This window comes from Ranitomeya variabilis, chromosome 2 (assembly GCF_051348905.1).
Source record: "Ranitomeya variabilis isolate aRanVar5 chromosome 2, aRanVar5.hap1, whole genome shotgun sequence".
Taxonomy (NCBI): domain Eukaryota; kingdom Metazoa; phylum Chordata; class Amphibia; order Anura; family Dendrobatidae; genus Ranitomeya; species Ranitomeya variabilis.
In genome coordinates, this window is record NC_135233.1 from 781,827,505 (window position 1) to 781,844,587 (window position 17,083).

At 42.5% G+C, this 17,083-nt stretch overlaps 1 protein-coding gene across 2 annotated transcripts in view; it reads right to left on the reverse strand.

Moving 5' to 3' along the window:
• The window catches only part of LOC143807835 (cytochrome P450 3A9-like), a 118,679-nt gene that overhangs the window by 3,842 nt on the left and 97,754 nt on the right, over nucleotides 1-17,083 (reverse strand). For both annotated transcript variants that reach the window (XM_077289798.1, XM_077289799.1), the window contains 5 exons: nucleotides 12,196-12,323; nucleotides 9,898-9,973; nucleotides 7,729-7,889; nucleotides 5,742-5,968; nucleotides 4,383-4,545 (listed from right to left, as the gene is read on the reverse strand). In XM_077289798.1, coding sequence (XP_077145913.1) covers nucleotides 4,383-4,545; nucleotides 5,742-5,968; nucleotides 7,729-7,889; nucleotides 9,898-9,973; nucleotides 12,196-12,323 — 755 coding nt within the window. The remainder of the gene's footprint in view (nucleotides 1-4,382; nucleotides 4,546-5,741; nucleotides 5,969-7,728; nucleotides 7,890-9,897; nucleotides 9,974-12,195; nucleotides 12,324-17,083) is intronic.

Consider the following 17,083-nt stretch of genomic DNA (forward strand, 5'->3'; position numbering starts at 1 on the left):
CATTTATCTTGGTCTTATTCATCACTCCAGAGTATAGAGTCAGAGTACTTTTCATACCTTGCAACATGAACTATGGCAAATTGTAGGTGCGCCTTTTTGTGCATGGGCTTTAGAAGAGACTTCCTTTGTGGATGACACCCATGTATGCCATTCCCCTACAGTGTATGCTATATTGTGTCATGGAAATTACTCATCCCTGTTTGGTCTTCTACTTCTTTAGCTAACTGCAGTGAACTTGCATGTTGACTTTCTTTAACCCATCTCATCGGACGACTCTCCTGTTTAGGTGTTAACTTCCATGGTTGGCCTAGAAATTTCTATGAGATGGTTGCAGTTCCACCTTTTTTTTTCATCACATTTTTGTATCACTTTTTCTACAGTATTCTGACTGATCTTTTTGTAGCCTTCACCAGTGCACATTTCTCTTCCATGTGGTGCCATTGCTGACAGCATGAAATGAGAAGCAGTTTATGTCAGTAAGATTACTGCAGTTCACAGCTGCCTGGTCTCACGCTGTACAGCTTGCACAGCACAGTATGATAACCAGCATTGGCTGCTGCTCCAGTCTATGGAGCTTTGTTTTCTGAACAGGGCTCCATATATTGGACGAAGAATACGAGGATCGTAGTGGGACCTCCATTTTTTTTTAATTACGGCAGACCAGTGTTGCTGATTTTTTTTTTTTTTTTTTTTTATGAATAAGTGAATGAAGAAGATTGTCTTGGAGTAATTTTTAGAAATTAAGGACTAAGGCTACGTTCACATTTGCGTTGTGCGCCGCAGCGTCGGCGCCGCAGCGCACAACGCAAACAAAAACGCAGCAAAACGCACGCTAAAACGCTGCGTTTTGCGCCGCATGCGTCATTTTTGGCCACAAGTTGGACGCAAAAAAAATGCAACTTGATGCGTTTCTTGCGTCCAACGCTTGCGGCCATGCGGCGCTAAACGCAGCACAACGCATGTCCATGCGCCCCCATGTTAAATATAGGGGCGCATGACGCATGCGGCGCCGCTGCGGCGCCCGACGCTGCGGCGCTGACCGCAAATGTGAACTTAGACTTACATGTGTGTTTCTTTCTTTTGACTATGGGGTTAGTGATAGGCGTGTCTGACAGATGTCTCTCCATTTATTAACTCCAGGGCATGATGTAAGCGACAGCTACTGACATCAACCCCACAAACATATTAGCCTGATTGTCACTGCCCCAGGGTAATCAGGAAGAGCCAAGGCTAAGCACCAAAATTGGGGCATCTAATGGATGCGTCATTTCTGGGGTGGCTTAGGGCTGTTCATATTAGGCTGGGAGAAGGCCAGTATCCATGAACCTTCCCTGCCTATTAATATCAGTCAACAGCTGTCTACTTAGCATTTGCTGGGTATTAAAAATAGTGGGGGGACCCCACATCATTTTTTTGAGGGTTCCCTTTTTAATAACCAATAAAGGCTAAATAAACAGCTGAGAGCTGACATTAATGGGCTGGGAAGCTCCATGGTTATCGGGCCCTTCCCAGTCTGATAATATAAGCCCACAGCTGTCTGCTTTTCCTTAGCTAGTTATTAAAAATATTGGGAACCCCACATCGAATTTATAAATAATGTATTTATTTAATAGCTTAAATAAAGCTAAGCACCCTTTAATGCCACATGAATGGCACGAAAGGGTGCTAGTTTATTTTATGTAGGGGGCTTGAGATATTACATTTCTACATAATAAATAGTAATAATATTTTTTATTTATGTAACGCAAACATATTCCTCAGCACTCTATATGACATTATCTTTCTATATAAGTCTAATGGTTCTGGCTGTGAATCTACTGTGCTTGCCTGATGAATGGTCAGGTGCACCTTTGAGATGTGCATAAAAATCTGACACGCATGGTCGTGTAGCATGCGATTGTTTTCTTGCACCCACTGACTTGCATTCTTTCAGACAATTGCACCATACTGCGATTTTTTTTTTTTTTTGTCTCAGTCCTATCCGAGCTGAGAAAAACATTGCAGATGACTCATTTAATAACATTGGTCAGAGTGCTATGCGATGTTTTCTCATATCCTCCGTATTTTACACCAGTATGAGTGAGCCCTAAAGGTGCAGTTAGAAAAGCGCACCTCTTTTGGCTTATGTAAACATGATGGTGATCGATGGTGTCTAACAGCTGCAAAACAGGCAGCCGCAAGGACTCGAATATATTATCCAGTACACCCAAGATACTCAGATAACATATTATCCAACACTCCACCCACAGCTGTTAACCAGTAAAATCCTGCTGTCAATCGCTCACAGCGGCGTTTAACACGCATCAACAAGGGCACACGTCATTCCACGCTCCTTTCGCCATGAAGTTTAAAGAAAAAAAGCATTTTTGCCCTACTGAAAATAACACAATAAAAAATACACACATTTGGTATTGCTGCATTCCGAAATGCCAACTCTATAAAAATATAAAATAAATCAATCTGATCAATATTCAGTGTAATGGAAAAAAATAAACTACTTTTTTTTGGCTGTCGCAACATTGAAATAAGATGCAACAACATTGTATTGCCTCCAAAATAGTATTAGTAACGATGCCAGCTCAGGGTGTAAAAAATAAGCCCTCACATAGCCCTATATCACAAAAATTTAAAACGTTACGGGTCCCAGAAATTTGTCTGAGATTTTTTTTTGCTTTTGCTGCCATTTTCTGAGGTTTTTTTTCCACCAATTAAAAAAACTATACATGTTTGGTATCTGCATACATACACTGACCTGGAGAATCATATTGCTAGGTCAGTTTTACCATATAGTGAACATGGTAAATAAAAAAGCTATTGTGTAATTGCACTTTTTAAAAAAAAAAAAATTTCCTGCATTTGGAATTTTTTTCCCATTTTCAAGTACGTTATATGAATGATTTCATTCAAAAGTATACCTTGTCTCAAGAAAAACAAGACCTTATACGGCTATATTGACGGAAAAATAAAAAAGTTATGGTTGCTGTAAGAATGGAGGGAAAAAACTAAAATGAAAAAAAAAAACAACGAAAATCGCTTGGGGGAGCAGTAGTTAAATTGTCTTATTTAGTTAGACACTGTGAAAATGAGCAAGTTTGCATTTGACTTGTTTTTTCTATATGCTGTCATTCTTTTGAAATTAGAGCTTTTATCTTTCATAGAGTACAGCTGGTTTCCATGGAGCTCAACAACCAGTGCCTGCCCAGACGCTAAGGGTATGTGCACACGTCAGGATTTTGTCAGGATTTTGTCAGGATTTTGTCAGGCTTTTTCATCAGGTTTTGTAGCCAAAACCAGGAGTGGGTGATAAATGCAGAAGTGGTGCATATGTTTCTATTATACTTTTCCTCTAATTGTTCCACTCCTGGTTTTGGCTACAAAACCTGATGAAAAAGCCTGACAAAATCCTGACAAAATCCTGACAAAATCCTGACGTGTGCACATACCCTAACCGTGTGTGCACAGTAGCTACATTCTGGGAGGGAAGTTAACTCTTAACACACCAGCCACCTCTCTCCAGCCCATTAATTTTTTACACAGTGGTTAGCTGCTCACCTCCATCCCCCACCCACTCAGCTCAGAGCTCTTATCAGTCCTGCACAACCACAATCCATGGCATGGCACCCAGCATCATATTGGCAGTTTCCATAGCAGTTTTAATCGGGGCTCTCACTTAACCAAGCCATGTGCACTTTCAAAGTCTCAGTTATCTTTATATGCAAATATAGTCACTCAGAAGAAGCACGAACAGACCGTTAATGTGTAGTAACTGAATGAGCTGCTCACCAGGGTTGTAACTCAATGAGGAGCACCTGCCCCTAAATTAACCAGGAAATATGGAGGACCTGCTTAGGTGTAACCTGCTGCTGAAGAGATATCTTCTGAATTCCCCTTTTTTACACCAACAAATCGAGTCATACAACTAAGCACATACAAAACTGCCCATGAATAACATGTATAAGTATCTTACATAAAGGGTTTTCCTAATCGAGGTAGTCCAAATGCCCTAACAAAGCACATGAACACAGGTTGTCTTCACGGGACAATAGCTTTACTAGCAAGAGGAGCTTTAGATGATGACTTATTTTAGTGTTAACCAATTTTATAAACTGTAGTCTATCTTCCCCAATCCTACTTTATCCTCCATATTTTCCACACAAGCCTCTACAAAAACTGTACAAATACGCAATGTATAGACTCCCATTTCCAAAATATACTACACAGTACAAAGATGCACCCTAGGGATATCCGCTAGTAAAAGAAAATCAATGGAAAAAAATTGTTGACCTTGTTGACCTCTACCTACAGGTAGAGCCCAATGCACTTGAATGGGAACACCATTAATAACTGTGTTGATGATCACTAATAGGATTTAGTCAACTCACCAGTGTGTCTTTACATGGTCGACAGGTGAAGTGCTGGAGGATGGCTGTGATGGCCACCTTCATACTCAACATAGCAAATCTCATCCCTATGCAGTTTCTTGGTCCATCACCAAAGGGCAGGAAGGTGTATGGTGTTTGGTTTTCTCTATTTTCTTTACTGAATCTGGAGAAACAATTAATGAATATTAAGGAATAAGTGATGTCCGAGCATAGTCTTGGAATATTATTTAAGGAGCAAAATAAATGTAACTTTCATTAACAAGAATAATTGCAACCAAAGTAACCATGTTTATAACAACATCACAATTTAATATTCTGTTTAAAGAGTAAAAAGCAATAAACATGATAATAGACTATAATTGACAGAACCAAATGTGTTGCATACAGCATTGTGTATGATCCCATGCATACACAGCCTGTCTTAAATGGAAGCCATACAGACGGAGCCCACACAGCCTTTCTGTGTTTCCAGCTGGTTTTGGTGTGTGCTGTATGTACTGAGCTATTCTCTCAGTGCTTCAAGAGGAGAGAACCTCTGTACATATATCATGTAATGGAGCATGTCACAGTGTTTGAAATCCTACAGGTAGAGCCCAATGCACTAGAATGGGAACACCATTAATAACTGTGACGATGTTGATGATCATTAATAGGATTTTGTAAAATGTTTTTGCCATTGACCTGTGTCTTAGTTTTTAGCTCGTTCTGTTATTAGCACTAATTATTTAGTTTGTTTTCCACCTTGAGCGTTTGGATGTGCTATGTTTCTTTGACTATGGATTAAAAAAAATAAATATGTAATTGTAAACTGATCATAATATTACTCTTCAATCTACAAAAAAATGTATATATTACCTGAGCAGACATAGCCGAACATACCATCATGTCTAAATAATTGGAGAGTAGTTTACCGATGCACCGATCTTTAGTTTCAAAGTTTACATTGTGTTAAGGAATACTGTCAGGTGTATTCTACAGACATTGGCTATCGTTTTGATGACTGCCTTAGCCTCCGTCCATCATGAGAAGAAAGTGCAATAACTTATACTGCACAGCATACATTTTTCAGAGGCCTCCAGTATAGGAAAGCCCAGTCAGATAAACTTCGCTCTACAGGTGAATTACGATATGTAGATGCATACCGGCTGGACCAAGAACTAAACAACACACTTTTTGCCTCAGTCTTGTGCATGGGTGCCTATTGAAACATTTAAGTATATGCCTAAAGCGTTTCCCTCTTTGTAAATCCTTTCATCTCTGGTCAAGAATTGAAGCTTCTTAACAGAGGATTCTCCTCAGAATTTGCTAACAGACTAAATAAAAAGAGATTCTCTAAACCGGTCAACCCCTTTAAATTACCTCTCAGGACGGAATTCTTCAGGTTCAGGCCACAATTCGGGGTCGTTGTGCAACGCATAAGTTGGAATCATGCAGATTGTACCTTTTGGAATAGTGACACCATTAATCTCAACATTTTGTTTTGAAACCCTCTCTAGCCTTCCTGCTGGAGGGTACATGCGAAGAGTCTCCTGAATCACCATATCTAGGTATTCCATCTGCATCAATATGTCATATGTAGGGCTAGCCTGAGGATAGATAAGATAAAAAATAAATTACTTTTCCCAATAACCCAATTCAGGTAAACTAATGGTACAGTATGATAAGAGTGCGGCATTTTTGTATATGGTAAAAGCATGTATTTCTAACAGAGAAGTCTATGGATGATAATTGCCACTGTATGTTGAGTGACAGACAGTCGCTTTACAGGTATATGAGCTTTTCAATAATTCCAAACAAATAGCAGCACAGCCTAGATGGGTGCCAAACTAATCCAAGCGAGTGGGCTCAGTATCCAGTCTTCCTGTGTCAAAAAAGCAAAGCATGAGTCGGCATATGCAACAAGGTGAAATAAACGGTAATGATCCTTACACTTTTTAATCATCTTAGCACAACTGCAAATTAATTTTTTGATTTTTGAGCTTTTCAATAGATTTTCATGAACCAGTTGCCGCTATTAAGCATCTGCGGCGCCCCAGGGTCCTGGTCGTCACAGCAGCATTGCTTTCCTCACGGGGAGAGTGATATTACGCTTGGGGGCAAGAAGGGATAACTGCAACCAGGTACTACAAACATGCAACACATTCACACTCAAGGCCACCAGGGAGAGCTTTTGATCCTACTTGCTTAGGTGACTCCCCATATATAAGGTAGTTTTGGGGGAAAGTTAGGGAGTTCCTGCCAGAGACACAGAGGGAAAGGAGAGTTCAGTCTTGCCAGGAAACAGACTGGATCAGTCTGAGGCAGAGGAAGGTTTTACGGAGCTGTGTAGCCGCAGTGCAACAGTTCCTGGAAAGAGACATTCAGAAGGCCGAATTGATTGCAGTGAACGTGCAGGAGAGCAAAGCACAGGAGAGAATACCAGGGAGAGACCAGCCCCGAGCAGGCTGCCTCCTTCTGAGGTGCAGAGACCGGTAGCCGGAACACCGAGGTTGTAAGGACCTCTATGACTTATATCAGAGACCGGCAGGACAGCTGAACTCCAAGTTACCTGTCCGAACTAACACCCAGGAGGCACGGTGGCACCCCTTTGAGGCCGGGGCATGCTAGAGTCCCTATAAACAGCCTCATGCCACCAGTCATACGGGTTATGTCCTATCCTATCCGGAGGACAGAGAGAGAGATAACATCTGTGAGGACCTTATGTGAAGCTTTAAGCAGTAAGGGACTACACCACCACGGCGCTAGAGGAATGCTTTTGATTTCCACCTGGGTAAGGGGACTCCCAACTTGCCTTCAAGCCGACCAGACCCTGCCTGCTCTGTGATCTGATACTCTGGACTGTGGATGCTGAAGTCTTCAGTAAACCAAGGTAAAAAGACTGCAATCTTGTGTCCTCGTTCTTTACTGCACTTCTCACCATCTCCCATCTACTTCACGGGAGCCCTGGGGATACACTTCACCTGTGGGAAGTTATACCATTTAGCTGCCATAACATCACCCCAGAGGACCCCTTAAAGCAGCATCGGTCCCCATTGACCGAACACCACAGGTGGCGTCATGAACATAAACTTTATTCCCTTTAAAAGACCTTCCCCCTTTTACATGAGTGCCCTGGGCCACGGACCGGGTCGCCACTGTGACATTCCCCTGTGAAACACCGGACCCGGTACCGAGTACCCTACGGCCCAGGCGGGGTGACTCACATCTGTCAGAGCCTCCATTTAAAATATACGGCAGTTCATTTTTCTTAGTATCTACAATAAACAGAAGCTGGAAGCCCATTGAGAATTTGGCTACATAATAAAAGTTTAACAGATAAAAAGTGTGCACACTATTATATTCTCACCTTATTGGGAAGATGTGAATCCACCTCCTCTTGCAGTTTCTTCTGAACATCAGGATGAGTGGCCAGATTATGAAACACATAAGTTAGTGTCAAACTTGTGGTCTCGAATCCAGCCAATATAAAAACAAGTGACTGCGCCATAATCTCCGTATCAGTCAAAGCTGTAAAGGAAAGCACTCTGTGTTTCTTAGGATGTATCCAACAGAAACGATAGAAAATTACATGGCACAACTCATCTGAGCAAATGCAAAACTACTTTAGCTTGCCTGTGGTATTGAAAGACTACTGTCACAACTCTGTTCTCAGGTGTCCCAGGACCAGGGGCTCCCTCTTTGTCCCTACTGCTAGGGGCATCCTAACTTTGTCTGCTCCCTGGATTAACTTTGATGGTGAAGATGCTGGGGGCCATGTACTTTGCCTTAGCGCCTGAATCTGCCCTTAGTCTGTACCCTTCCCCCACCAAGGAAAGAGGGGAGAAGTAATGTACCATAATACCCCAACCTAACAGGGTAATACAAACAGGGTTAATGAAAAATACCAAACATACAAATATACAACAGAGGAATGCATCGGAGAGTGGAGGATGGGGTTAAACCGAAGTAGGAGCAGAAAAGGAATTTTCACAAACTTGCACCATTTAATAAGAAGGTGGTGTGCATCTAATCAGTGCATGAGTAGGAGAAATCAGGTGCTGAGGTCTACTGGCTCCTCTCTGTCGTAAACCCTTGACAGCTACTGAATGGCAGAGTGAAGTTAAAAATTGTTTAAGGAGTTGTCAGACCTTAGGCTACAAGTCTGCAGTCACTCTATTTGTCTGCAGACTTGTGAATACTCAACTCGTGTGCACTGCGTGCAGTGAGGATTCTCCAATACCAGTTCTAGAAGCAGGAGGTCAAGTGACTGTAATTACTCGATTTGCATATTTCTGGCCACATTTTGATAAGACATTTATGGCTTCACTCAATACACTTATATTGAGCAAGACCACGCACATCTAGTTGGCACGTGACTGCAGTTATGCAAATCACATACTTGTGGTCATGCGCCCGTTGCTACTGGCATTGCAAAATCCACAGCATGTAGTGCGCGCTTTGTGAGTATTCATAATTGTACAGTCACACAGAGTGGCTGCAGACTTGTAGATTAAGACTGGGCAACCCCTTTATCATACCGCTGCTGCCGCCTCCTCGCTCGCTCCCGGCCTCTGCTTCTCGTGCGCGCGCGCATACCAGGTTCAGTGCTGCGCGTGTGCACTTCTGATCTTCTGTCGGCGCTCCTCTTCGTCTCCTCTATGGTCCTGGAGGACTAGTACCCAGAAGTTGGTCCTCCTTATTGTCCTCTCTATGGTTCTGGAGGTCTGTTACCCGGAAGTGCTACCCTGCCTTTAGGTATTTAAACTGCTTCCTGCCGTCCCTCTGTGCCTGGTTATCATTTGTTCCTTCCGGTGATCCTGGCCGCTCTTAGTCTCTGTGAAGTTCGTTTTCCCTCTGACTTTGGGTTTATCCTGTCTTTCCTGTACCCTGCTAGCCTCTGCATTCCCTCAGTTCCTCCGCCAGTCCCTGCACTGCTGCAGTTTACCCACCAGTCCTGTGTCTCTGCAGTACTCACCTATCCTGTGGTCCTACTATCTCCGCCTCTTCTTGGTCTTCTCCCGTCCTGGTCCTCCAGCTTCCGTGGCGATAGTCCCTCACGGGCCTGCCCCTAACTCTCCCTGTATAGGGGGCAGTCTATCTGGTCAGCTCGTCCGTGAGGGGTTCGTCGTCACGGTCTAGAGGGTCCACTTTCCGTTTTCCCTCTTTGAACCGCCACACTCACAATAGGACTGCACTCGGAAGACATCTGAGTGCAGCCTGATTCTTACAGCATAACACCCTTTAAGCGTCTATAGGTAAACATCAAGCATGGCTGACACAGATGATGGTGGTCTGCATTTGATCAACAATTGCTATTTTCATCAATTTAGTCTGATGTGTAGTGGCACATTTACTGCAAACAAATACAGGCAAAACATGTCCTATCACATGATTACATAGGTGCTCATTGTAATAAACCGGCCACTGTGTGTAGACATTATTTGCACATTTTAATTCCTTGCATTATGATTAGTTCATCTTTCGATTTCTGATCTTGTATTGAGACATTTAAGAGATATTGAAAACCACTGAATACCTTTTTGCTCCTTATTTAAGCCACTGGCATCGTCTACTCTAGAATCCAACATGAGCTGCAGGAAATCCACACGGCCCTAAGAATAAAGATGATTTCAGAATTTTTAATTTATTTCCTTGTTTTAAGGATTTCTTTAAGAACAGTAGTATTCAGTATTCTATTCAGATAAGTTACCCCCTGTAGTTTTGGAAAACTGATAGCTTTGGGGGAAAAAATTAACTACCAAACATACGGTAATACTTAGAAATAAACAATCTTTTTTTTTGGTGCATGAAGCAGTAAATCAGTTATGTGTCTGCACTCTTTCTTTTCACGTGTCCCCCAAAGGCGAGTTTATTTTTTTCTCACAGAGGCAACAATTCTTCCATTCATTGTCATGTTATCAATTAAGGTAGAAGACTCAACCTAAAGGTACCTTCACACTAAACGATATCGCTAGCGATCCGTGACGTTGCAGCGTCCTGGCTAGGGATATCGTTGAGTGTGACAGGCAGCAGCGATCAGGATCCTGCTGTGATATCGCTGGTCGTTGAAGAAAGTTCAGAACTTTATTTGGTCGTCAGATCGCCGTGTATCGTTGTGTTTGACAGCAAAAGCAACAATACCAGCGATGTTTTACACTGGTAACCAGGGTAAATATCGGGTTACTAAGCGCAGGGCCGCGCTTAGTAACCCGATGTTTACCCTGGTTACCAGTGTAAAATGTAAAAAAACAAACAGTACATACTCACCTTCGCGTCCCCCGGCGTCTGCTTCCTGCACTGACTGAGTGCCAGCCGTAAAGTGAAAGCACAGCACAGCGGTGACGTCACCGCTCTGCTGTTAGGGCCGGCGCTCACAGTCAGTGCAGGAAGCGGACGCCGGGCACCGGAATGTAAGTATGTACTTTTTGTTTTTTTACATTTTACACTGGTAACCAGGGTAAACATCGGGTTACTAAGCGCGGCCCTGCGCTTAGCAACCCGATGTTTACCCTGGTTACCCGGGGACCTCGGCATCGTTGGTCACTGGAGAGCCGTCTGTGTGACAGCTCTCCAGCGACCAAACAGCGCCGCTGCAGCGATCGGCATCGTTGTCTGTATCGCTGCAGCGTCGCTTAGTGTGAAGGTACCTTAAGGATCATGATAAGAAGATAAATACCATGAGCTCTTGTCCTTGGTGTTTAATGTGTGAAGCAATACCATAAGGAAGGACCCGATTTATGCCTTTGTAATAGAGAACATATTTCTCTGTGTACACTCCCTATCTCTGTTTCTGATAATAGAGTGAGTAAAAATTATATAAATATATAGTTATATTGAAAAGTTATGAATGTATCATATGTTTTGACATCGAGAATAAAACCACAGATGTGTGAACAACAAATATTCTCCAACACACAATAAGATTTAGGATGTACTTGAAGGAGGGTGGCGGGCTGAAGAGGACACCAAGTCAATGAGAGGGTTAAATGTGTTTTAGTACGTGTGTTTTATTATGCTAATAGTTTTTGTGATAAAAATTATGTTATATTTTATCCCTATGGCCCGTGTTGTACTTTGGTTCTCCTGCAGGCTTTGCTTGTAAGGCTGTCTCTGGGTATGTGAGAGGTCTGTCCACTAGGGTTAAGAGCAGTTTTATAGAAAATATTTTCCGAGTTATAGGGAGTGAGAGACTGTCAGTCAGACAGTCTAGTCAGAGTCCATGACTCAGACAGCACAGGTTCAAGTTCAGTGAAAGAGACTGGAGTGGAGAGAAGGAAGGCTGAACAGTCAGGGAAGCAGGTTCTAAAAGCAGAGCTGGGAGTGCTCAGTCAGTATTAGTTTCGTAGAAGAATGAGGACACAGGTTCGGTCACGTCTGGACAGTCTTGAACCTAAGGTTCGGAAGAGGTATAGTGAGTCATGCCTCTGTCTCCCTGAAGAGGAAGATGTCATTCCTGTTGCAGATTGAAGTGAAGATGGTGGGTCTCAGGACACGATGAGGACAAGAACTGATGGATCACAAAACCAAGGGAACATCACTAACAAGAGACTATGCCTTTTTCTGTATGCTGCAACCAAGTGTAACCAAATTGCCCAGTAAAGTCGAACCTGTTAACCTGGACCCAAAGTCTCCTGTCTTGTTTGTAGCCAGATCGGGTCCCAAGGACAAAGAGGTAACAAGGGTTCCCGAATGAAAAGTGAGTACAGAACCAACTCCATCACACAGCACACTCCACTCTCACTTCTGTTTAGAAGAGGGGTTGTGGGGCAATCAGAATTCAGTTCCAGCCCACAGCAGACGTAAACACGCGTGGCCCGCCCCGCTTCATACTTACCGAGTGATCTCCTTTCATCCGCTTCTCTTTAAAACTAGTAACAGCATTCATATAAAAATTCAAGAAGTCTTTTGGAAAGAAATTGATATTTAGCCCCTCAAAAATAGGACGAATGAATGGGAAAAGAACTGAAAATAAAATGAAATGCACAAAAATTACATTTCAAGTATTTTTCTACATTCACAAATACATTTTCACTTAACTCTAGTTAAACTTTTTCCACAATGTAACTAAGAAATGTGAGGCAGAAGGAATAATATGAAACACAGGTAAAACCTAGTACTCCTATATTCACTAATAAGTTTATTCACAAGCCTATGTGCTTCTCTCTTATAACCCATTTAAATGAGCCAATATTTAGTGAATAACTATTCGTTAGAGTGCTCGTTGACAACTATCCATCCCTCAAACAGGCCAGTAAACGCCCTACAAATGAACAAAAGACCCGGTGTGGTGATTTTTATGCTGGCATATAAGGTGAGATGTGATGCTGATAATATGACATTCTATGCACACAGCACAATTTCATTAATGCTCGTTCTGTGTGTGTAGCATCTATAAGATTATGGACCCGTAGAATCACAAGCTAGGCGCGAAACGGCTGTAGTCCATCACGGCTATTTTCTCTCCTTGTAAAACTCCCCTGTCACTTGCACAACCACACTTTATGATGTTATTTGCATAAAGAAATAAAGGACTTCATCTTCAAGGATCGGGTGAGTGCTGCAATTCTTTCTTTTCCTCCATATTGGTTATTACATGCATGCTAAGACTGTGCACCACCCTGAAGAGATCCTTATAAAAGGTTCATGAAGCACATTGGGTTTTATTGACACACAAAAAAAACTTTAAATTGGTGCTCCCATTTCCTCTTTGGAAGATAGATTGTCCTAACTATACCATGGCTGCAATGCTATAATTATAGTTCCAACCCGCTGAGGAAGCCTGTATAGACGAAACTTGTTGGGGAGTCTATGTGTTGATCTTATCAGCTTTAGCGATACCAGTGCATGTTATAAGAGATAATTATCCAAATGATGCTGTATTGATCTATGGACTGCGGCCATGGTTTGGTTAGGACAATATACACTCACCGGCCACTTTATTAGGTACACCATGCTAGTAACGGGTTGGACCCCCTTTTGCCTTCAGAACTGCCTCAATTCTTCGTGGCATAGATTCAACAAGGTGCTGGAAGCATTCCTCAGAGATTTTGGTCCATATTGACATGATGGCATCACACTGTTGCCGCAGATTTGTCGGCTGCACATCCCAAAGATGCTCCATACAAGGCAGGATGGATCCATGCTTTCATGTTGTTTACGCCAAATTCTGACCCTACCATCCGAATGTCGCAGCAGAAATCGAGACTCATCAGACCAAGCAACGTTTTTCCAATCTTCTACTGTCCAATTTCGATGAGCTTGTACAAATTGTAGCCTCAGTTTCCTGTTCTTAGCTGAAAGGAGTGGTACCCGGTGTGGTCTTCTGCTGCTGTAGCCCATCTGCCTCAAAGTTCGACGCACTGTGCGTTCAGAGATGCTCTTAGGCCTACCTTGGTTGTAACGGGTGGCGATTTGAGTCACTGTTGCCTTTCTATCAGCTCGAACCAGTCTGCCCATTCTCCTCTGACCTCTGGCATCAACAAGGCATTTCCGCCCACAGAACTGCCGCTCACTGGATTTTTTTTCTTTTTCGGACCATTCTCTGTAAACCCTAGAGATGGTTGTGCGTGAAAATCCCAGTAGATCAGCAGTTTCTGAAATACTCAGACCAGCCCTTCTGGCACCAATAACCATGCCACGTTCAAAGGCACTCAAATCACCTTTCTTCCCCATACTGATGCTCGGTTTGAACTGCAGAAGATTGTCTTGACCATGTCTACATGCCTAAATGCACTGAGTTGCCGCCATGTGATTGGCTGATTAGAAATTAAGTGTTAACAAGAAGTTGGACAGGTGTACCTAATAAAGTGGCCAGTGAGTGTATATCTTATAGTGCAAATGCATTATCAGCAGAAAGGATAGGACTCTAAATACATATGAGTCCAGTTTGAAAAGGAAAATACATGCTTACTACTATAATTTTAAATCTTTACTACTTTTTAAAGAGAATAGAATAAAAGTTAATGTATAATACACCCCTTACTTTGGGTTTATCTACCTTTTGGGTAATCTGATACCTATACACTGACACTATACACTATACTGTATTGTATATACAAAGCTCCTGTGTAATAATGTTACCGGTGATCACTGTATTATCTGTATACTATACACTATATACAGAGCTCCTGTGTATAATGTCACTGGTGATCCCTGTATTACCTGTACACTGACACTATATACGGAACTCTTGTGTATAATGTCACTGGTGATCACTGTATTACCTGCACACTGACACTATACACTGTATACTATGTACAGAGCTCCTGTGTATAATGTCATTGGCGAGTCCCTGTATTATTTGTACACTGACACTATACACTGTATATTATGTCCAGAGCTCCAGTATATATTGCCACTTATGGTTATATTATTGTTGTATTTTTTATTAATGATCGATCAGTACAGGGTCGGACTGGGGTGTCTGGGGCCCACCAGGGGAATGGGTCCTAGGGGCCCACCCTACAGCTATATGCATATATCAGTCAGTCCATTATAGTGGAGCATCGACTGTAAAACACAGGAGACTCCTGCATATCTACTGTGCGCCCCCATAACTGGGATGTACAATTACGGTATTTGACATTAAGGGTTCTATGGTTAAAGCAAGTTATCACCGATCCATGGGCTCCACAGGATAGGTGATCGCTTAGGTCTGACCATAAGAAACTACACCGATCGGAAGAATGAGGATGTTTTATCCATGACAGAACACTTATGCCATTTTAAAATGCAGCAGCAGTTCAGATGTCTGACCGCAGCTCCATTCATTTTCTTTGGGGCATTCAGAAAAAAACAAGAGCAGCGCTCGCAGCCACAGAGTGAATGAATGGATCAGTGGTCAAGTCGGATATACCGCTCCAGTCTAATGGGGATAAAAGTTCCACATTCTGCTGACTGGGTCCCAGCAGTCAGACTGTCCCCCCACCACCAATCAATACGTTATCACTAATCCTGTGGAGAGGTGATTACTTTTTTCACCGGAGAACCCCTGTAAGTGCATCTCTGAGGCTGTGATCCAAGTATCTAATCTCTAATGGAAATAAAGAATCTTCTCCTAATTAATATCAGGTAGAACAGATGACTGCCATACACAATACAATGCCCTATACTAAGACCAATAATACCCTATACAGGGAAGAAATACCATCACACCATGAACAAATCACATGGTGACTAAATAATACTACATAATACCAGCATATAGGCACCAAATAATACCACATACAAGGAGAAATACCACCACACCATAACTAGACTACAAATTACACCACATAGTGACCGAATAATACCACATAAAGGGGATAAATACTGCCTTACCATGACCAGACCACAAATTACCACCACATAGTGACCGAATAATACCACATATAGGGGATAAATACCACCACACTGTGACCAGACCACATATCACCATCACAGTGACTGAATATTACAATACTGATCATTAATACAAACCACAATGCTAACAACACTGTTATTACCACCAGTGACATTATGCACAAGAGCTCTGTATATACTGTCAGTGTACATGTAATACAGGGATCACCAGTGACATACACAGGTGTTCTGTATATAGTGTCAGTGTACAGGTGATACAGTGATCACAGGTGACATTATACACAGGAGCTCTGTATATAGTGTCAGTGTACAGGTAACACAATGACCACCAGTGACAATATACACAGGAGCTCTGTATATAGTGTCAGTGTACAGGTAATACAGGGATCATCAGTGACATTATATGCAGGAGCTCTGTATATAGTGTATAGTGTACAGGTAATACAGTGATCACCAGTGACATTTTACATAGGAGCTCTGTATATAGTGTCAGTGTACAGGTAATACAGTGTTCACCAGTGACATTATACACAGGAGCTCTTTATATAGTGTCAGTGTACAGGTAATACAGTGATCACCAGTATATAGTGTACAGTGTGCGTGTACATGTAATACACTGACTCACCGGTGACGTCTCTAGTTGAAGTCCTTATTCTTCGCTTTTCTTCTTCTGCCAGTACAGACCGCCATCACTTCTTCCAGCCAGTACTCATCTCTGCAAAAAACAACACACAGTCAACAATTGCTGATCGCTTCCAGAACACTTTCCCCACTTTTTTCCCGACTTCTACACTACATCAGATGAAGAAAAAAAGCGACGTAGTGCCGCCCTGCACATAACAAGACCCCCATTTTGTTCCCTCCATGAAAAACTGTTTCCTTAAAAGTAAATTTTATTACAGTAGTAATGTCCCTAATTGGACCCTAAAAAAATGATCTTCCCCACTTTTCACCATAAACTAATATAGCATGTTTCTCATTCTGGCCCACAAACAGTAATTAAGTCCCTCATCCTGGACCCCATAATCTCGCCCAGCCTGGTCGCCTTTATTTTATAATATGCCCCAGCCTGCCACCCTATGTCCCTTGTGCAGCCTGGCCCCCCAGATATCCATCCTGCCCCCAGCTATCCATACTGGCCCCAATATGTCCCTTGTCCTGCCCCCCATATATCCATCCTGGTCCATTGTCCAGGCTTCCCCCCCGATTAATCCATCCTGGCTCCCCCCGTATATCCATCCTGATCCCACTTATATATGCATCCTGGTCCCCCCATATAGCCATCCTGGCCTCCCATAAATAACTACCACCCTGGACCCCAAATATGGATCTTGAGCCCCCATATACTGTATAAGCATCCTGGCTCTACCATATATCCATCC